This window comes from Cebus imitator, unplaced genomic scaffold (assembly GCF_001604975.1).
Source record: "Cebus imitator isolate Cc_AM_T3 unplaced genomic scaffold, Cebus_imitator-1.0 Scaffold296, whole genome shotgun sequence".
Lineage (NCBI taxonomy): Eukaryota > Metazoa > Chordata > Mammalia > Primates > Cebidae > Cebus > Cebus imitator.
Genome location: NW_016107611.1, coordinates 2,342,192 through 2,362,083, shown reverse-complemented (window position 1 = coordinate 2,362,083; position 19,892 = coordinate 2,342,192). Strand labels below are relative to the sequence as shown.

Genomic DNA, 19,892 nt, shown 5'->3' with positions numbered 1-19,892 from the left:
TCTCAAAAAAAAAAAAAAAAAAAAGGGAAAGAAAAAATAGTCTTCCTTTGCTTAAAAGAAAAAGTTGAAAAACCATTGGGGGGATGGTTTAAGACCTTAAGATTTGGAAGCAGGATGGCCTGACTCCTCCTGTTCTTTTCCCAGTGCTTATTGCAAACCTACTATGTGCTGTTCAAGTTTCTGGGACACTGTTCAAGTCCCTGGGACAAGGCTGAGCTCTACGGTTGTGGTCCACAGTGGACCTCTGTGATCAGCTACTCTGAAAGCGTGAAACAGGAGGATTCATCCCATCCTTGGGGTTCAAGGAAATCTTCCAAAAAGAAGCAATATTTCAGTGGGGACCTAAAGGACAAAAGAAATTGACTGGGGAAGGGAGGCTGCCAGGCACAGAGCGAGCATGCGCCAAGGCCCTAAGGTGGGAGGAAGCAGGGAACATTTAGGGAACAAAAAGTACACTGAGGCCGGTGGCTCACGCCTGTAATCCCAGCACTTTGGGAGGCCGAGGTAGGTGGATCACCTGAGGTCAGGTGTTCAAGATGAGCCTGACCAACATGGTGAGACCCTGTCTCTACTAAATACAAAAAATTAGCCAGGTGTGGTGGCACATGCCTGTAATCCCAGCTACTCAGGAGGCTGAGGCAGGAGAATTGCATGAACCTGGGAGGTGGAGGTTACAGCGAGCTGAAATTGTGCCATTGCACTCCAGCCTGGTGACAGAGTGAGACTCCATTGCAAAAAATATAAAATTTTTTTTAGTAGAGATGGCTCTCCCTATGTTGCCCAGGCTGGCCTTGAACTCCTGGGATCAAGCGATGCTCCTGCCTCAGCCTCCTCCCAAAGTGCTGGGATTACAGGTGTGAGCCACTGAGCCTTGCCTATTATAAACCAGTTTTCCTGACCATGTGTAAAGCATTTTGTTAATGTAGACTCAAGGCAAGTATCTAGCCGGCGAATTTTTGCATTTTTAGTAGAGACGGGGTTTCACCACGTTGGCGGGGATGGTCTCTATCTCCTGATCTTGTGATCCGCCCACCTTGGCCTCCCAAATGCTGGGATTACAGGTGTGAGCAACCACACCCAGCTAAAAACATTTTTTTAAATTAGCTGGACACAGCAGCTGGGCACGGTAGCTCAGGCCTGTAATCCCAGCACTTTGGAAGGCTGAGGTGGGTGGATCACTTCAAATCAGGAGTTCCAGACCAGCCTGACCAAAATAGTGAAACCCCATCTCTACTAAAAATACAAAAATTAGGTTGGTATGGTGGCAGGCACCTGTAGTCCCAGCTACTCAGGGGCCTGAGGCAGGGAAATCGCTTGAACCCAGGAGGCGGAGGCTGCAGTGAGTCGAGCTTATGCCACTGCACTCCAGCCTGGCAATAGAGCAAGACCCCACATCAGGAAAAAAGAAAAGAAAAGGAAAATTGGCCTATAACAAAGAATGGCCAAAACTCCACAGGCCGCCACTGGTACTGCATCTGGGTTTTTGAGGCTGTCCGTCATCGTGCTGGTCTCCTGGAGTGAAAGGTGTCAAGCAACGAGGGGAGGTGACTGAATGAGAATTGGATTTGAGTCCGAACCCAGCAGCTGTGTTAGCGTCCTTGGGCCGGTGGTGACCGTGGGCTGGTGCCTTCACTTCTCTGTGCCCCTCTGTACCTCAGTTTCCTCTTGTGTAAAAATGGAGCTCATTCTACCCACCTCACCCGGAGGTTGTGAGGAACGGACAAGATCAAGCTCACAAAGCACTCAGCACAGCGCCCGGTCAAAAGTGAGTGTTGGGAGCATCTCCAGCATCCGGCCTTCCTCCACCTCCCCCCTCACTGCTTCCACTGGTCAGACCTCCATCACCTTTGGCCTGGACCATTGCAGTCGCCACCTCCCTGGGCCCCCAGCTCTCCCACTGCTGCTTCTCATAGTCTGCTCCCCTCATGGGCATCAGAGGACTCCTCCTAAAACTTAAGTCAGGTCACATCCCTCCCATAGCTCCCATCTCACTTGGAGTAAAAGTTAAGGACCTCACTGTGGCCTGCGAGCCCCATCACCCCTCCCTACCAGAACCCTTCTCTGTCCCCATCTCCTCCCATTCTTCCCCTCTCTCATCCAGCCCCAGGCACAGGGTCCTCCTCACCCCCCCCCGGAACACCCCAGGCACTGTCCCACCCCAGGGCCTTTGCGCTTGCCTGTCCTTCACATAGCCACGTGGTTCCATTCCTTCCTCCATAGCCTGGTGATCATAATAGTTCAGAGCATGGACTCTGGAGCCAGGTTGGCTTCAAATCTCTCAGCTCTGCTGCCTACAAGTGCCCTTGGGTGATTTCTTCACCTTTGTTTCCTCATCTGTATAATAGGTTCCTTCATAGGATAAGTGTGAAAATTAAAAGGACTAGTATTTGGAAAGTACCTAGAACAGTGTAGCACCTGTCAGGTGCTGCAGAATTGTGTGATGATGAGTAAAGCATTCCACATTCTCAGCAAGAGCTTCCCTGGGCTCTCTCTCTGACACTGCAGCCTCCCACCCTCCCTGACCCCCTTTTTCTGCCTTTTTTTTTGTGTCATTAGGAGTCCCACCATTTGACATGAAATATACTGCCTGTCTTTCCCACCTAGAAGAATGTAGCTAGCTGTATGAGCTCTTGGCTGAATCACTAAGTCTTTCGGCCTTATTTGCCTCATTGCCCACAAATCGGGGAGCTTTGTCTATTTTCTTCTTGGCTCTTTCCCTAGACCGGTGCCAGGCATGGAGCAGGTGCTCAGTAACTATTTGTTGAATGAATGAATGAGTGAATGAAGACCATTATTTGTATTATTCTTCATACTGTTACTGTGACCCCTAGGGTGTCCTCTGCTCCCCTAAAGGTGGAGGTCCCTCTCCCACTGACTCCCTCCACCCTGTGTGCCCCCGCAGAGGAAGGCGAATACTTCCTGAAGGTGCTGATCCCCAGCTACGCGGCGGGCTCCATCATTGGCAAGGGCGGGCAGACCATCGTGCAGCTGCAGAAGGAGACGGGAGCCACCATCAAGCTCTCCAAGTCCAAAGACTTCTACCCTGGTGAGCCTCGGCCCAGGTCTCTGCCCTAGGCCTCTCCGCCCTTTCTCCCTTTCTCCCTCCCACCTGGGCCCTAGATGGTGGGAAGGTCTGCCCTAGGGACAGTGACAGTGGTGGGGAGGGGGCCTCCCCTCCCCCTAAGAGGACAGAGTTGCCCCCAGCCCGAGGGGCCTGGCTGAGCAGATGGGGGTGGGGGCAGGGCAAGACAATGGGCCTGCTGCATATTCATGAGCTCATTTGCATTATGGGCTGGCAGATGTATCTCTTCCTACACACCTGCCCCCTCTGGTCAGTTGGAGGAGCGAGGGTGGGGAGGGAGGCAGGTGTCAGGGCGTCCCTCGGGACTTGGGGGCCCGGCCAGCCATGTTCCACACACGTGCCCCCCCTCGGATTTCTGTCACCCCCTCCTGCCCAGTCTCACTGGTTTTCTCTGTCTCAGTGTCATTCTGTATGTGTCTCCTTCTCGTTCTGTTTCCGACTTGCCCATCTCTTGCTCCCCTCTGCCTCTCTCTGCCTCTTACCCCTCTGTCTGCCTCTCTGTCCATCTCTCCTGTTCTGTTTGGATATCCCCCATTTCTTGTCCTCTTCATCTGTCCTCTGCTTTCCCTCCCCCTCACCTCCTCTTTCCCCCTTTTGTCTTCTCTCTCCCCATCCTTTCCTTCCCTCCACCTCTTACAGTGTCACATTTTTTCTTTCCTCCTCTCTCTGAATGCTGTTCAGTCATCCATTCAACCAATACCTACTAGTCCCCTCTCACTGGGGTCCTTCTCTGCTGGTGTCACCCATTTCTTTCTGCCTCTGCTCATCTCTCTCTCCCCCTTCCTGTGCCTCTTTTTTCCCCCAAATCTCAGCTCCCTCCTGGTTTTTCTTTCCCTTCCCCAAACCCAGTCCCTTTTCTGCCTCTCCCCTGCTCTATCTTCCTCCCCCAACCATAAATTTTCCAGGACCCCTCCACTCTCTCTATTCCCCCCAAAATCTCTCACCCCTCCCAAGACCAATGCCCAACAAGCTTTGACATCTAGGCCTCCAGGGAAGGCCTCCTGAATTGCATCTTTGGCCGAGTGCTGGTTCTAGTTCATCCTTAATCCCCTTGGATTTTTTAGGTCAAACACCAGAGCTGGAGCCCAGGGTCAGTACACGCTCATTCTCTCTCTCTCTCTCTCTCTCTCCCCCTCTCCTTTCCTCCTCTCTCCACCACGCACCCCCCTCCCCAGCCTCCCATCTCACTAAGCAGCTTTGGCAAGAGGTTTAGAGAAAAATCGAGTGAACCAGGCACACCTCCTCCTTTTCTCTTCCACTCTGGCCCAGTTTTCCCCACTCCCCTGTAACCCACAAGATAGGGATAAGACCTCTGTTTGGAATGTCCCTCTGAGGACACTTGGTTCCTTGCTCCTGGATCACACTCTGTGCCATGAGACATGTTGTCTGTCCCCTCAACCCAATGACACACCCCACAGGCAGCCAGGAGACCCAGAAGGTGGAACAGACATTGGTCCTCCCAGGTCAAGCAGTATTCAGACAAGCAGCAGGAACCAGTGTCTCTCCTCAGCCCCTGGACACATAGTCAGCCCCCATCCCCACTCCTGGTGTGGAACTTCCAGATCACAGAGCATGAGCTGGCAACTGACTCAGAGATACAGGACACAGCCCCCTCCATCCTAGCCCTGTCCCCAGGACTTCCCGGGACCCCACAGGAATGCAGGGAATGGAAGTGCTACTGCAGGAGACAAAAAACATTTCCCTCCACTCCTGGCTTGACACCCTTTCATCCATCCATCCATTCATTCATTCATTCAACACACATTCCCTGAGTACTTCCTCTGTGCCGGCCCTGTGCTGGACAGAGATGGGGACAGTAGCAGTGGCTGAAATGTCCCAGCCTTGCTTCCTCAGTTCTCACATCCCAGTCAGGGAGGCCGACCTCACACCAGTGATGACCCAGAGTGCTCAGGTCTGGGACAGGGAAGTCCAGAGGGTGGTGGTGGCTGGAGCCCAGGTAGCACAAAGGACCCAGCCCAGAGAGATCAGGAAGAGCTCCCTAGAAGAGATGACTGGAGCAGTAAGGAAGAATGAGCGAGGCAAAGTGCAGAGAAGTGTGCTCCAGGAAGACAAAACAGCAGACTCAGAGGCCACTAGGTAGTGTGGGCAATGTAGCCAAAGCAGAGAGGACATGTGAGAAATGACCATGGAGAAACTGAAAGGGTGCTCTGGGCATAGTAGGTTTACATGCACGTGCACGCACACACACACATACACACACTCACACACATACACTCATATACACTTTCACATACATTCACACACATCACACACACTTGCACTCACATGCACACATACATTCACACACACTTTGATACACACATCCTCACACACGCACTCACACGCACTCACACATACACACTTTCACACACGACACTCACGCACACTCACACTGGCACACACACACATACACTCACACACATTGGCACACCACTCACACACACACACACGCTCACACATACACACTCTCACTCCCACACAAACATACATTCACACACATACACCTACACACACATTCACTTACACACACATACACACACACACTGCACTTGTGTGTCTACTACATGAAATAAAAACCTACCTGGCACTTAGCCCCAAGGGAAGGGCAGAGCACACAGAGGGCCTCCCCTCCTTGGTGATGGATCCCCAAGCCCTAGATTCAATCCATCCTGGTCATACATGGAGCATATAAGATGCAGAAAAAGGCAGGTACCTTGCCAAGGGCAACACAGACTCCAGTGTGCCAGCCTAGGGATAGAAAACACCCTCTGATGTTGAACGTCTGCATGAAGCTTTGGACCCTAACTGCTGAAGAAAAGCACAGACACACACACACTTTTTATTTTTATTTATTTATTTTGGGACAGGATCTTGCTCTGTCACCAAGGCCAGAGTGCTCTGTTGCCCAGGCTGGAGTGCAGTGGCATGATCGTGGCTTGCTGCAACCTCGACCTTCTGGGCTCAGGTGATTCTCCCACCTCAGCCTCCTGAGTGGCTGGAACTACAGGTGTGCACCACCAGGCCTGGCTAATTTTGGGGGGTTTGTTTTTTGTTTTGGGGGGTTTTTTGAGACAGAGTTTCACTCTTATTGCCAAGGCTGAAGTGCAATGGCGCAATCTCAGCTGACTGCAACCTCCATCTCTTGGGTTCAAGCGATTCTCCTGCCTCAGCCTCCTGAGTAGCTGGGATTACCAGTGTCCGTCACCATGCCTGGCTAATTTTTTTATTTTTAGTAGAGACGGGGTTTTGACATGTTAGCCATGCTGGTCTCGAACTCCTGACCTCAGGTGATCCACCCACCTTGGCCACCCAAAGTGCTGGGAGGTGAGCCACCACGCCCGACCTGTATATATATATATTTTTTTTTTGTAGAGATGGGGTCTCGCTATGTTGCCCAGGCGGGTCTTGAACTCCTGAGCTCAAGCCTTCCATCCACCTCGGCTTCCCAAAGTGATGGGATTGCAGGCAGGAGACACTGTGCCCCACCACACACACTTTTAAAAACATGTTTATAGATTTATAACATACTTGTATCAAAGTCCAAACTCTTGAGTGACTACTTAATACATTCATACATGTTCTTTTTTAGTATCAAAAATACGAAAACAAAACTGTTGTCATTTTATGCGTCCCTCCAAGACACACACATAGAGCTGATCACTCCCTGCACCCCAAATTTAGCAGAATGCACAGGCTCTGAAGCCAGACACCTGGGTTCAAAACCCTGAACATTCGCTACCATCTGAGTGAACTTGAACAAACCTTGAGCCCTCTCTTGCTTCAGTGTCCTTAGCAGGGAATCAGGGACTATATGAAGTAGAAGTATTGCCTACTTCATATATGAAGTGAACACATATATATAAAGTGCTTTAGCCAGGCATGGTGGCTCACATCTGTAACCCCAACACTTTGGGAGGCCGAGATGGGTGGATCACTTGAGGCCAGCCTGGCCAACATGGTGAAACCCCATCTATACCAAAAATACAAAAATTAGACGGGTGTGGTGGCGCACACCCCTGTAATCCCAGCTACTCAGGAGGCTGAAGCAGGAGAATCACTCGAACTGGGAAGCCGAGGTTGCAGTGATCTGAGATTGCACCACTGCCCTGCAGCCTGGGTGACAGAGCCGAGACTCCTGTCTCAGAAAAATAAAAATAAAAAAGTACTTAGAATGGTACCTGACACTTGGGTTGTATAAGGGTCAGCTGTTAATATTAGATACTTTTGGGGCTTAACCGAACCCCCCCTCAAAGTCCCTGTGGGTCCTCTTATAAGAACTACGAGGGGATGGGAGGTCAAAGATTTCTGAGTTGGAAGGAAGCTTCACAGAGATGCAAACCCTCGGCCAGCTCTTCCTGGGGCATCCACCTCTCTCTACCCCGCCTCCCAGTTCCCACCCCAACCCACACCCTTTCCTATTTACACCAGATGGAGGCAGACTGCAGGCTGACTCACCCTTGGCTGAGACCAAGCCATTGTTCTGGGGTGGCGGGGTATTAAGAGTGAAGAACATGACCCAAAGCGGGTGGGGGATGTCAGCTACACAAGTGACCCACAGACAGTGACGCCCAGACACATGGCGAGGCTGGCCTGCCAGACTGGGAAACGGCAGTCGAGGAGTCAGGGTGGTGGCGTGCTGCACTGAAGTGCCACCGGACACTGACACACACCCTAGGTATCCCAGACACACAGGCACGCAGCACACACTCAAGACCCCCCCCTTTTTTTTTGAGATGGAATCTTGCTCTGTCACCAGGCTGGAGTGCAGTGGCACGACCTTGGCTCACTGCAACCTCTGCCTCCCGGGTTCAAGCAATTCTCCTGCCCCAGCCTCCTGAGTAGCTGGGACTGCAGGTGCACACCACCACACCCAGCTAATTTTTGTATTTTTAGTAGAGACGGGGTTTTACCGTGTTGGCCAGGATGATCTCAATCTCTTGACCTTGTGATCTGTCCACCTCAGCCTCCAAAAGTGCTGGGATTACAGGCGTGAGCCACTGTGCCCAACCACACTCAAGACCTTTTGCCTTCTCAGGGGCAGGATCCCCTTCAGGGAGAGAGAGACACACAATCACACTCCACACATCACACATATCCTGGCTCACTCAGGCATACACATTCTCACACAGACTAGTCAAGTTTTCTTTGTCTCTCACTGTAATTAATTCACACACTCAGACACACACATACACAAACACATCAGTCATCCTAAAAGTCTGGCAGTCCAACACCTGAGTCTACCTGTCTGTCTCTTTCTCTCCTCATGTTCACACACACCAATCCTAGGATTTTGCCTGTCTCCTATACATACGCACACACATCATCCAAATAGTCTTAGAAACATCCAGAAGTGTGTCCGCCTCTTTCACTTTCACAAACACACGTACACACACAGATGCAGACACACACACACTGCCATCCAGTCTCAAAGTGGTATATATTTATTGTGCAGCCTCAATGCCACTTTGTGAGATTCTTTTGTTTCTTTCTCTCAAACTCTCACGCACACTCAGCTCTGTCTGACAAAGAGTCTACATAAGCTTGATCATCAAAGCGACACCAAAGTCTGTCCCACACACAAGGGCACACACAAACATCTTCACCGGAATCACTGTGTTACATGGTCTGTTTATAAGGCAGTCTCGCACTTTATCTTCTACAAACACAGATTAGGATCATCTAGCCAGTCCTGCCCAAATACACACACACACACACACACACACACACACACACCACTCACCAAACAGCCTCGCAGACACACACTAGTCACAGTGTCACCCAGAGTCTCTCCCACACACATATCTCAACACCCCCCAGTTTCTCTCTTCCCCATCCCCCCCTACCCAACACACTCATGCAGAAATGAGAAGGATGCCCAGGACAGAGCCATAGCCAGTATCTGGAGAATCTCCAGGAAAGACACCCACCCACCTCCCTCCCCAGTTCCTTGGTCCCTACTCCTTCAAGAGTAGTCTTTGACCCACCCTGCTCTCCCCTGTCCACACCCCTGCCCTCCCCCACCCCTCAGCCCTCCATCTGGTGGGCTCAGACAGTCACTCAGGCCTCTCCTCTGCCTCCCCCATCCCCCAGCTCTTCCCCATCCTCTCCAAAAAGCCCAGAGGCCGACGCTGCAGGCTTTCAGGGGTTGCCATGACAACAGGGCCTCGTCCCTCGTCCCCCTGGGGGTGGGCTGAGGACCCGGCCAGCCAGACCGATAAGGGGGTTCCAGTTACTGTGGCAACCGTTGCAGGCCTGAGCTCTCTGCTTCCAGAAGGGGAGGGGAGCGTAGTGAGTGAATGGTTGCCAAAGCAACCGGGGAGCCGCAAGAACTGAGAAGAGGCTCCTGTCTCCCCTGCCCTGGGCTGCTGTGGGCATCGCAAAACACTTAAGCATCATTCTTCCATCCCTAGAGGTTGTTTTAGGGGAGGGAGATGAAATGCAGATTTTAAAACAGGATTCCACTCATTCTCCCAGCTACCCATCATGGCCTGGGAGCCCATGCCCACTCCCCCAGGCTCACCATGTGATAAGTCAGGTCCACTCTCTGGACCTCAGCTTTACCCTTCCATTAAATGGGTCCTGTCTCTCAGGAATGCCCCCATTCCTGTCTGATGAGTGCACCCTCTCTCTCCCTTGCTCAACAGGAACCACAGAGCGGGTATGCCTAGTACAGGGCACGGCAGAGGCCTTGAATGCTGTGCACAGCTTTATTGCCGAGAAGGTCCGAGAAATCCCACAAGCGATGACCAAGCCTGAGGTGGTCAACATCCTTCAACCCCAAACCACGATGAACCCCGACAGAGCCAAGCAGGTCAGCTGGGGCAGAGACTGGGTTACTGTAAAGCTGGTGACATTCACGAAGAAACATTCCTCCCACACCACTGCATTACTATGAGGTTCAATGGGACAAAGCTGATAAAAACCTCATCAGTCAGAGACCACACGGCAGTGGTTAGTATTATTCTTAGGGAGTCAGCTCTAATAGTATAGAAAAGACTCCAGACCACTTGGAATGGGCTTGATTCAGAGAGGCAGTGAAGATCTGGGAGAATGTGGCCTGATCCCCTACTGATTGATCCTTCCTTCCTAGGATTCTCTAGTTCCTCTTCTCCCTTCCACCTCATCCCATTGTCTCTCTGAACGACCTGCCTCCCACTTCCTGTTATCACCGGAAGTTACCTCAGTGACAGCTCAGCCACATCCAGACGAGTGTAATTACAAATGGCCTCTCATCCTCCTTCCCTCCGTAATTAGCGTATGGGAGTAGAGGTGGTGTTTCATTAGTGAGAGAGGAGGTGGGTCCCTCTTCTACACAGCCCTCTCTAGGAAGGAATGGAAGAGGGAGGGTAGCGCCCCTCCGTTGCCTCAGTTACGGGGAAGCGGTGGCGTAGGGGCGTGGCAGGGAGTGGCCAATCGCTTCCCGGGCCTCTCCGGTTGCCATGACGACTCAAAGCCCCGGGCCGCGAGGTCTGGACCCGGAAGTGGGTAAGGGAACGGGAACGCGGGGCTGGTTCCCATTTTCTCTCCCGTCCCCACTCCCCTGTGCTTGCGTACTCCGTGCAATGGGGCGAAAACCCCTAGGCTGGCCGGAGGGCCCCTTGCGAGGGCTCCTTAACGTCTACCTAGAGGCAAAGACAGGAGAGAAGGCGTCGTTAAAAGGAATCTGGAATTCTTGAGTCCTGACGTTGCCCTGAGGTGAAGCAGACCACGGGCCTGAGTTTCCTCAGTCTCTTGGGGAAACAGTGGGCGGAGAACCCTGGAGGAGCTTTGCAGGGTGGAACGCTCCCCCAAAAAAGACAGCGGGTTTGGGGCGTGGAGCGCGGCCGCTGTCCTTGGTGCTGAAGCGACTCCGCTCCTCGCTCCCCGCCAGGTTTCTCCCGAATCCCTTCCCACCAGTAGGGCACAAGTTATCCACAGTTTACAGGGAGGTGAGGGCATTGCCTCTTCCCTCCTCCTTGGTCGTGGCCACAAGGGACTCAGGGTTCATCAGGAGTTTGTGAATGTTGCAGGGAAAGTGGGGTCAGCACCATCTGTGCCTGAGCCTTCCACCGCCTCCCCCCCTAATCCACAGGAGCTCTGAAACAGTGGAGTCGAAAGGTTATAGAACCAGGATTTATTTTCTGCCTTGTTACTCGAGTGTTCCAAAGGCTGAGATCACAGCTGAAGACTCAGGCTCGGGCTCTGTTGTTGAGTTGAATGATTCTCCGTACAGTACTTTCTTCCTGTGTGTGACCTTGAGCAAGTGACTTTGATTTCTCCATGCCTCGTTTTTCTCATCTGTAAAATGAGATTCATTATGGTGCCTCCTTAAGTAAGGGTGGTGGTTAGTGTTCGTTGATGTTTGAAAAGCACATAGCTTGTGTGTGTAATGCATAGAAAGTAAGCCCAAAGAATGTTCTCTGTTGTTACTGTTATGAGACTTTTGAGTCAGGAAACAGGTCTACTTCTTTTCTGCCTTGGACTTGCTGTGTCACTCAGAGCCCCTTTCCTTCTCTAGGCCTCAGTTTCTCTTTTATTACAGTACAGCGGCTGGGCCAAACCAGGGATTACAAATTACTAATTAAATAACTAAAGCATTCAAAAAGGGAACAAAATGCTTAAGGATTGTACTCTCTGGAAAGGGTATGCCATCTTTAAAGGAAGAGGCTGCCACTCAACTCCACCCAATTCTTGTACTTTGGGAACACGGACATAGTGCTAACCACATCTTCCAAATTTTTCAAAAGAAGCCAGACATTTTTTAGATCACCTGATTTTAAAATGTTGACTCTGGTTTTTTCATTTATTAATATATATTTGTCTGAGACAGTCTCATTCTGTCATCAGGCTGGGGTGCATGGTGTGACCTAGGCTCACTGCAGCCCTGACCTCCCAGGCTCAAGCGATCATCCCAATCCCACATCACTGCCTCAGCCCACTGAATAGCTGGGACTACAGGTGCACACACATGACCATGCCTGGCTAACTTTTGTGTGTTTTTTTTTTTTTTTTAGATGGAGTTTCACTCTTGTTGCCTAGGATGGAGTACAATGGTGTGGTCTTGGCACACTGCAACCTCCACCTCCCGGGCTCAAATGATTCTCCTGCCTTAGCCTCCCAAGTAGCTGGGATTACAGGCTTCTGTTACCATGCCCGGCTAATTTTTTGTATTTTTAGTAGAGACAGGGTTTGACCATGTTGGCCAGGCTGGTCTTGGACTCCTGAACATAGGTGATCTGCCCGCCTCGGCCTCCCAAAGTGCTGGGGTTACAGGTGTGAGCCACTGCACCCATCCCTTAGCTAATTTTTGTATTTTTTGTAGAGACAAGGTTTTACCATGTTGCCCAGGCTCATGTCAAACTCCTGGACTCAAGTAATCCACCCACCTTGGCTTCCCAAAGGGCTGGGATTACAGGCATGAGCCATTGGGCTAGGCCAACTCTGTTTTAAAACACTGTGAAGGTCGAAAAAAAAATACCGGCTGTAGCCTGACTGGGGCCTGAGGATCACCAGATTGCCACCTCTGGGTTACACCAGTGGTTCTCAGCCCTAGCTGATATCTGAGTTGTCTGGGCAGCTTAAAATGCAGATTCATGGGTCCTAGCCAGAACCACTGAATCAATATTTCTGGTAGGGCTTAGGAATCTGAGCATGGACGCTGGCCTGGGATCAGATCCTGACTCTACTGCTCACTACCTGTGAAAGAACTTATACAAGTTCTTTCTTTGTGTCTCTATTTCCCAATCTAGAAAATGGGGTAATAATAACACCTTTCTTAGGGTTGTGGTAGAACCTAGATAAGTTACTGTATTAAACTGTGTTAGCTGTTGATGCCGCTTTTGTTGTTATTATTGGTAGTAGTAGTTGAAAATTTCCATGGGCTTGCAAATCACTGGGGCAGATGGTCTGTGGTCCTTCTGGCTCTAAAACTTCAACAGTTCTATGGCTCTGTGATTCCAAGATTCTAAGCATGTATTATCTAAGATTCTACTGTTCTGATGTCCTGGGATTCCAACATTAAGTGAGTTTGCATCTGCAGATCTTTCTAAGATGCTGTGGTTCTACAATGCAGGGTCTGCTATGAAGGCAGCTGCCACTGTCTTAGGGCTTCCCATGTGCCAGGCACTGGGCATCACTTTAGTCACTGAAAGTTTCCAATAACAGGCCGGGAGCAGTAGCTCACACCTCTAATCCCAACACTTTGAAAGGCCAAGGCGGATAGATCACCTGAGGTCAGGAGTTCAAGTCCAGCATGGCCAACATGGCAAAACCCCTTCTCTGCTAAAAATACAAAAAAACTGCTTGTTCTACCACAACCCTAAGAAAGGTGTTATTATTACCCCATTTTCTTGAAAAATTGCTGGGCATGGTGGCATACGCCTGTAGTCTCAGCTACTTAGGAGGCTGTGGCAAGAGAATCCCTTGATCCTGGTAGGCAGAGGTTGCTGTGAGCCGAGATCATGCCACTGCACTGATCATGCCTGGGTGACAGAGCAAGACTCTGTCTAAAAAAAAAGAAAGAGGAAGGCGAAGGTTTCCAGTAATAATATAGGGTAGGTGTGGTTATGCTAATGCTGGAGATGAGAAAGGTGAGGCACAGAGAGGTGAAGACATTTGCCTAAGGTCATACAGTTACTAAAGAACAAATTAGGAGGCTGGATGTAATGGTTCACACCTGTAATCCCAGCACCTTGGGAGGCCAAGGTGGGTGGATCACTTGAGGCCAGGAGTTCAAGACCAGTTTGGCCAACATGGTGAAACCCCATCTTTACTAAAAATAGAAAAATTAGCTGGGCATGGTGGCAGGCACCTGTAATCCCAGCTACTCCAGAGGCTGAGGCAGGAGAACCACTTGAACCTGGGAGGTGGAGGTTGTAGTGAGCCGAGATCACACCACTGCACTCCAACCTGGTTGACAGAGCAAGATTTTGTCTCAAAAAAAAAAGCCAAAAACAAAAACCTAGGACTTGGACCTTGCTGTGTTGTAAAAGCAGCAACCCTGCTGACTGAGTGGCTACCAGAGAGCAGGCTGCCAGTGTCTCACTGAATATTTGCACAGATTGTTCAGATCAGGAATAGTATGCCCATTTTACAGATACGGAAAAAGAGGCTCTGAGAAATAAAGGGACTTTTATAGACCACCAGCTAGGAGATGGAAGAGGTAGGAATTTTCTTAAAACCGAACTTTACTGGGCTCGGTGGCTCATGCCTGTAATCCCAGCAATTTGGGAGGCCAAGGTGGGCAGATCACCTGAGGTCAGGAGTTCGAGACCAGCCTGACAAACATGGACAAACCCCGTCTCTATTAAAAAATAAAATAAATAAATAAAATTTTAAAAACCTAACTTTATTTGTCCCATATGATTAACCCCTTGTACTCAAACCTTTTCTTGGCTAATCTATCCTTCCTTCACTGCTTTAAAATACTGCATCGCAGACGAAATACCATATTACTCCTGGTTCTGGCTATGAACGTGCTGTTCCATCCCTTTGATTTGTCAGGCTGTTGGTTTTTCCTGGTGATTTAAAAAAAAACAGCTCTGTTGAGATATAATTTGCATACTCTAAACTTTACTGTTTAGAAGTATACAGTTCAGTAGTTTTGTTGTATGTTCACAGAGTTGTACATCAATTACCATCTAATCCCAGAACATTTTCATCATGCCAAAAAGAAACCCCGTGCCCATCAGCAGTCAGTCACCATTCCCCCAGATCCTAATATCAGCCTCTTCCAGCTACTAATCTACTTTTAGTCTCTGTGGATTTGCCTATTCTGGATCTTTTATATAAACAGAATCATATAATATATGGTCTTTTGTGTCTGGCTTTCTTCACTTAATGTAATGCTTTCGAGATTTGTCTATATTGTAGCATGTGTCAAAACGTTACTCCTTTTTATAGCCAAATAATGTTTCATTGTATGCATAGACCACATTTTGCTTGTCTATTCATCAGTTGATAGACATTTGGGTTGTTTCTCCCTTTGTTTTTGTTTGTTCGTTTGTTTGTTTGAGACAGAATCTTGCTCTATCACTCAAGCTGGAGTACAGTGGCATGATCTCGGCTCACTGCAACCTCCGCCTCCCAGGTTCAAGCAGTTCTCTGCCTCAGCCTCCCGAATAGTTGGGATTACAGGGACCCACCACCACACCCGGCTAATTTTTGTATTTTTAGTAGAGATAGGGTTTCACCATCTTGGCCAGGCTGGTCTTGAACTCCTGACCTCATGATCCATCCACCTCGGCCTCCCAAAAAACTGGGATTACAGGTGTGAGCCACCGTGCCCGGCTGTTTCTATTTTAGCTATGATGAGTAATGCTTCTGAACATTCATATACAAGTTTTTTTGTAGATATATGTTTCCAGCTCTCTGGAAGATACCTAGGGTGGAATTGTTGGGACACATGATAAATCTATGTTCAACTTTTTGAAGGACTGCCACACTGTTTGCCATACTAGCTGTACCACAGATGTGGGATTTAGATCCAGCTCCATCCATGGGGATAACAATGACAATAATCGTTTCTTGAGTGCTTCTATGGGCATATATTAATTGCACACATGCATGATGCCCTATGCTTGGCACACGGTACGTGCTCAGCACATGTTGCTTATTTGAATGAATGCTGATGACATCACCCACAGGGCCAAGCAGAAACATGGGGACTGAGGTGTAATCTGCCAATGGTAGCAGTTGTGAGTCACCTGAAGGACACAGCTCACACTCAGTTCCAGCTACTTGTGGTTGTGCTTGGATTTCAAGCTCACCACTTCATGCATAAGCTCAATTAAGCCTCATAGTAGTCCTATGGAGGAGGTTTGAATAGCCCTGTTTTACAAATGAGAAAACTGATTCTCAAAGAGGTTAGATCCCTTGCCCAGCATCAGTGGGAGAGCCAGGATTTAAATCCAAGCAGGTGACTTCAGAGTCTAAGGCAGCTCTTTGGGGATTTATATGCACAGACTTCAGATGGGTAGCCTGACTCGTACATTGCATTGTTTATACTATGCAGTGGTCCTTAGACATTTTGAAGAGGTTGCCAACATTTAAAAACTAGGATGCTTCACATTTTACAAATCAGCATTTCCAGCTCATCTAGAAAATGACCATCAGGCTGAGTTTGGCGGTCCAACTGCACAGTACTCTATCACTCCCCACCGCCACCAAGTGAGTACACCTGCTGCCTCCACCCATTCCCCTTCCTGCTTGGGCCTGTGGGTGTGTCATCCTTCAGTGTTCATCCGTCTATTTATTCTCCCACCCTTTGCTGAGTATCTACTGTGTCCCAAGCACTTTTCTAGGCACTGAAAACCCAGTAGTAACAATGCAGACAAAAATCTCTAACTTCGTGGATTTGAAATTCTTTTACAGAGAAACACAAAATAAACAGGGAGATATGTAAAATATAGAGGATGTTAGAGAGTGAAAAGTACTATGAAGAAAAATAAAGCAGAGAAGAGGAAAAGGGAATGTTAGGGCATAGATTTTTTTTTCCTGTTTATTTTGAAAATGTTTAAGGATAGTCCCTATCCACTGAGCTTAGATTCACCAGTTGTTAACATTTGTGCATGCATGAACACATGCATATGCATGTGTGTACACACACGCACACACACACACACACACACAATTTTTGTCTTGATTTGTTTTTCTGATCCATCTGAAAATAAGTTGTAGATCTCATGACTCTGTTTTTTTGAGTGGAGTGCAGTGACGCAGTCTCGGCTCACTGCACCCTCTGCCTCCCAAGTTCAAGTGATTCTCCTGCCTCAGCCTACCAAGTAACTGGGAATGTAGAGGTGCGTGCCACCACGCCTGGCTAATTTTTTTATTTTTAGCAGAGACAGGGTTTCACCATGTTGGCGAGCTTGGTCTCAAACTTCTGAGCTCAAGTGATCTGCACGCCCGGGCCTCCCAAAGTGCAGAGTTTACAGGCATGAGCCACCATGCCCGGATTTTTTTTTTTTTTTTCTCCTAAGTTCTTTAACATGTATCGTCCAAGGACAGTCTCCTACATTATTGTATTACCAGCATCACACCTAAGAACAAAAACAAACAAAAATGCTAATTCTATACTATTATCTCATTGGAAAGTCCATATTCAAATTGCCCTAAATATCTTTTATAGCTATAGAGGATTTTTCAATCCAAGATTCAGTCAACATCCATGCTTTGTATTTAGTTCTTACACCTCATTATTCTCTTTTACCCTAAAATAGAGGAAGAATTTTTTTTCCTTATACTTCCAAACACTTAAAAACCAGAAGATTCTTTTTCCTTTTTCTTTTTCTTTTTTCTTTTGAGACAAGGTCTGGCTCTATCACCCAGGCTGGAGTACAGTGATGCCATTTTGGCTCACTGCAGCCTCCGCCTCTTGGGCTCAGGCCGCCCTCCCACCTCAGCCTCCCGAGTAGCTGGGACTACAGGCATGCACCATCATGCCCAGTTAATTTTTGTACTTTTTATAGAGACCAGGTTTTGCCATGTTGCCCAGGTGGTCTCAAACTTGCAATCTGATCCCTTCAGACTCTCAAAGTGCTGGGATTACAGGCATGAGCCACCATGCCCGGATTTTTTTTTTTTTTTTTGAGATGGAGTCTCACTCTGTTACCCAGGTTGGAGTGCAGTTGCACGATCTCGGGTCACTTGAGAATTGCTTGAACATGGGAGGTGGGGGTTGCAGTGAGCCAAGATGGTGCCACTGCACTCCAGCCTGGGAGACAGAGTGAGACTGTGTCAAATCAATCAATCAAAATAAAGTCAGGGAGACCAACAGGGAACAAAATATGGACAGCTCTGTCACAGCGATACCCCTTTTCTCCTACAAATATTTTGTCATGTCCACTTTACTCTCTGAAACACTATTGATATATACATATATAGACATACCTACACTCATATGACTTTTTGACAGCTTTATTGAGATATAATTCACATACATACAACTCACCCATTTAAAGTATATGGCTCTAGGCCTAGTATGGGGGCTCATGCCTGTAATCCCAGCACTTTAGGAGGCCGAGGCAGGAGGATCACTTGAGCCCAGGAGGTCAAAACTGCAGTGAGCCATGTTCACACCACTGCACTCCAGCCTGGGTATCAGAGCAAGACCCTGTCTATTAAAAAAAATGAAACATAAAATACATGATAAATAAAGTGTACAGCTCAATGGCTTTTATTATATTCACATAGTACACCTGTTGCCATAATCTGTTTTGAAATGTTTGTATTGCCTCCAAAATAAATCCTTTTTTTCTTTCTTTGTTTAGAGGCAGGGTTTTGCACTGTTACCCAGGCTGGAGTGCAGTGTCACCTATTATAGCTCAGTGCAGCCTTGAACTCCTGGGCTCAAGTGATCCCTTCACCTCCTGAGTAGCTGAGACTACAGGTGCACACCACTGCATCCAGTTAATTTATTTTTATTTTTTGTAGAATGAGGTTTCACCATCTTGCCCAGGCTGATCTCTAACTCCTGGGCTCAAGCAATCCTCTGGCTTCTGCCTCCCAAAATGCTAGGATTTCAGGCATCAGCCACCAAGCCTGGCCTCCAAAAGAAATCTTGATCGCCTTAGCTATGACCCCTCAATCCCTCATCTCAACTCATCCTCTCCCTATCCCCAGGCCACCACAAATAAACTTTCTGTGTCTATAGATTTGCCTACTGTGGACATTTCTGTAAAAGAAGTCATACAGTATTTAGTCAACCGTCAACACTATCTAATTCCAGAACTTTTTACCCCGAAAGAAACCCTATACCTGTAGGCAGTCACCCCCAATTCCCTTCCTCCCATTTCCTGGCAACCACAAATCTACTTTTTGGCTCTGTGGATTTGCATATTCTGGACATTTATGTAAATGAGCTCAGATGTAGTCTTTTGTAACTGGCTTCTTTCACTTAGTATAATGTTTTCTAGATTCATCCATGCTATAGCATGTATCAGTATTTTGTTCATTCAATTTATTGCCAAATATTTCATTGTATGGATATACTGTGTTTTATTTATCCCATGAGACGTTTTAAAATAAAGAAGAAATAAAAGGAAGGTGATTTGTTATAAAACAAGATGAATTTCATTTTATTTTTTCGTTTGTTGTTGTTTTTGAGACAGGGTCTGCTCGGTGGCCCAGAATGGAGTACAGTGACACAGTTCACAGCTCACTGCAGCCTCAACCTCCTGGGCTCAGGTGATCCTGTCACCTCATCCTCTCAAGTAGCTGGGACCACAGGCAGATGCCACCACACCTGGCTAATTTTTGTATTTTTGCTAGAGACAGGGTTTTGTTATGAGGCCCAGGCTGGTCTTGAACTCCTGGGCTCAAGTGATTCACCATGCCTCAGAGTCCCACAGTGCTGGATTAGGTGTGAGTCACTGTGCCTGGCCAAGGTGAATTTTAATATATAAATAAATACTTGATTGGGACCACAATAGAAGAAATAATGAATTAGGCAGCTACTTACACCTAAGCATAGCTAAGTGAGACAACTACAAATGTAAAGTGATCCAGAGTATAATACTGGAGACTAAGGTTTCTAAAATAATGAAAACTCTTAGTAAAGTGCAGAGCAAAACAAAGCACAGTGCACTCTTGATTTACTACTAGTTGCGTTCCTGGAAATTTCAGTAGCTCTTAAAACCGTGCAAACAATACTTGGTACCTTGGTACTTACATGTATCATGGGGTTGGGCTCCCAGCTCAGAGGTTTTTTTGTTTGTTTGTTTGGTTTTTGGTTTTGGGGGTTTTGGTTTGTTTGGTTTTTGTTTTTTTTGAAATAGTGTCTCATTGTGTCAGTTGGGTTCTGGGCTCAGAGATTTTTTTTTTTTTTTTTTTT

At 48.1% G+C, this 19,892-nt stretch overlaps 1 protein-coding gene across 1 annotated transcript in view; it reads left to right on the top strand.

Moving 5' to 3' along the window:
* The window catches only part of NOVA2 (NOVA alternative splicing regulator 2), a 39,365-nt gene that overhangs the window by 9,463 nt on the left and 10,010 nt on the right, over positions 1 to 19,892 (top strand). Inside the window, exons 2-3 of the mRNA XM_017502525.2 lie at positions 2,903 to 3,046; positions 9,727 to 9,893. Coding sequence (XP_017358014.1) covers positions 2,903 to 3,046; positions 9,727 to 9,893 — 311 coding nt within the window. The remainder of the gene's footprint in view (positions 1 to 2,902; positions 3,047 to 9,726; positions 9,894 to 19,892) is intronic.